Source organism: Pseudomyrmex gracilis, unplaced genomic scaffold (assembly GCF_002006095.1).
Source record: "Pseudomyrmex gracilis isolate BER0280 unplaced genomic scaffold, ASM200609v1 scaffold_401, whole genome shotgun sequence".
In the NCBI taxonomy this organism is placed as follows: domain Eukaryota; kingdom Metazoa; phylum Arthropoda; class Insecta; order Hymenoptera; family Formicidae; genus Pseudomyrmex; species Pseudomyrmex gracilis.
Genome location: NW_018020985.1, coordinates 64,062 through 66,696, shown reverse-complemented (window position 1 = coordinate 66,696; position 2,635 = coordinate 64,062). Strand labels below are relative to the sequence as shown.

The 2,635-nt window shown below is 44.7% G+C and overlaps 1 protein-coding gene across 1 annotated transcript; it reads left to right on the top strand.

Annotated features, from left to right (window-relative positions):
- Positions 1-273: 273 nt before the first annotated feature.
- Positions 274-1,530, top strand: LOC109860519. The gene has a single exon (XM_020439648.1). It carries the CDS (start codon positions 274-276, stop codon positions 1,528-1,530), a length of 1,257 nt encoding a protein of 418 aa, XP_020295237.1.
- The last annotated feature ends 1,105 nt before the right edge of the window (positions 1,531-2,635 follow it).

The following is a 2,635-nucleotide window of genomic DNA, read 5'->3' as shown; positions in this document are numbered from 1 at the left end:
TCTGTCTTTTAAGTGCTTTTTCTGCCGCTTTCTGGCCTTCGGGCCCTTTATTTTTTGCAGAAGGATTTGGCTAGCTTTTTTTTGCCTATTTTCATCAGTCTTCCTTCTTTGGTGGACCATTGGAGTGAATTTTTGCGGGAGTTTTCCGACTGGTATCTGTGTGGATCTTTCGAGAAAGCGTTGACGGTTACCTGTCAAAATCAGCAGGTGCGCCTGCGCTCCTTGGAGTGGGGAGCCTCGTCGCGAATCTGAGAATTAAGGCTGCTTTCCAAGATGTCTGTGAAACATTCCCCCCCGCCTTATGCCGGTCTCGATGACAGCTCCAGCGCGGCGGGAGGTATGCGGCGGCAGCATTCATCTTCGTCTCTCCAATCTGCAGTGGGTCCGTGCGGGTCTTCTTCTGGTATTGATATGAATGTGTCGAGAGTGCATGCGATGCGGCGTTCAATTAGTGAACATGCTAATGCGGTCTCAAGGTTGCTCTTGACCAGTAAGGATTCATCTGATAGAAGATTTCAGATCGAATCCGCCTTTAGGTCCTGCAAGGAAGCATTTTTTGAGCTGTCTACGCTATATCTCTACTTGCTTGAGGAGAGAAAGAATGACTCCTTATCGCCTGAATCGGTCAAAAACATTATAACACAGGCGCTATCGCAATTTAATGTGGAATCGTCGCGTGAAAACCACGATACAGGTTCTGGTACTCCTCGCTCTTACGCTTCAGTTACTAGGGCATCAGTTTCGGCAATAAAGATAGCACGCGGTCCTGCTATACCGGTCAAAAAATCAACTAATATTTTAGTTATACCTAAAAAAGATACTCAGGAAAAATTTGCCTCATCTAAGGAAACCAAGGAGACTTTTAAAAAAATTATAAAGCCTGTAGATTTTAACTTAAAAGTTAACCGAATTATGTCAACTCGGAACAAGGGAGTACGTATTGAGGCGTTTTCAGGTGACATTGATAAAATTAAAAACTCTAAGGAATTGGATAAGGCCGGTTTAGAGATCAAGCAGTTCACAAAGCTAAGACCTAGATTGATCTTACATGATGTTCCTGTCGACATGTCCAGGGAAGATCTAAAGACTGAGCTGATTGCTCTTAATTTGGACAGGACGATCGATACTGATGTGGATGTTATTTACATTTTCCCACCGAAAAGAAATAGAGCATACGTCAGCTGTATTATTGAGGTGTTCCCGGCCATACGCGCGAAATTATTGACAGGCTCACATGTCTACATCAATTATTCTACATGTCGATTAGAAGACTATGTTCGTGTCTTGCAGTGCTACAAGTGTTTGGCTTTTGGTCATATTTCGAAGAACTGCTCTGCGGCTTCCCTCTGTGGACATTGCGCTGAAGCGCATGAGATGAAAGACTGCCCTAAAAAAGATAGCACTGCACTATGTGGTAATTGCAAGAGATGGATGAACGAAGAACAGCCTCACTCGGCGTTAGATGGCAAAACATGCCCGATCCTAAGAAAGCGTTTGGAAGAAAAGATCAAAAATATCAATTATGGCTAATGCTTCAACTACTCTGGATTGCTTACGAGTCTGTCACGTGAACTGCCAATCTTTACTGGCACATATTGATGAGTTCAGGGATTTCTTTGTTAAGTCACAGTACCATATAATTTGTCTATCAGAAACCTGGCTCAAACCTGCGATCACAGACCAGATGGTCTCTCTATCAGGTTATCAGTTACACAGATGCGACCGCATTGGCAAGGGCGGTGGGGGAGTTGCCTTCTTTGCTGTTAACTCGTTAAACGTGAAGATACTTGCTTCCTCCGATGGTTTGTATTGCAGGAAACCAGAGTTTTTGTTTGCGGAAATTTCGGCTGTTCAAGAGAAACTTTTACTTGCAGTTGCATACAGGCCTCCTCATTGTGGTCATCTACAAGACTTTTTTAATATGTATTGTAATCTCTTTGCATTGTACAGGCACACCATCATCTTTGGTGACTTTAATGCTAATTTAATAACAAAAAATTTTGATTCCGAACAAATAATTAATTTCATCAACTCTTCTGCTCTTTACTTAGTGCCTTACGCACCTACTCACCATACATCTTCTTCTGCAACTTTTCTCGATTTGTGTATTGTGGATGACAGTGAGAGTATCGTTACTTTTAATCAACAAGATGTGTTTTCTATCTTCTCATGATTTGATTGAAATAACCTATAATATTCTTGTTAGAAGACGTGATGTTAGAACGATCACTGTCAGAGACTATAGTTGCTTCAACTGGAACCACTTCCTTTCCGAGCTTTCTGACTGTGACTGGAATATTTTCGCTGANCATTTACCCCCTCCCCTCCCCCACGGTTACCCCCCGTCTCCCCTCACCCCCGCGATGCCTACACTTTAACCAGAAACCCTATATCTTAACTACTGCTGGCAGAGTGTTGCCGACTGCCCCGCGACCCACCCCCGCAACTTCCAGTGACCACGCTGACCTCCGAGAATATCCGGACAGCTGTCCGCAAGCGAGCCGCCAGCCGTTTAGAGGGAGACCCGACAGTGCGACGGCCCACTAGACCACAAAAGCCAGCCACACCACCGGCTCATCGCGCGGTACTCATCACACCGCCACCCGCGACAGCCGCCATTAGTAAGGGCTACCGC

What these genes read in the sequence shown, in the direction of transcription:
- LOC109860519 (XM_020439648.1), top strand. Translation starts at nt 274, where the DNA reads ATGTCTGTGAAACATTCCCCCCCGCCTTATGCCGGTCTCGATGACAGC.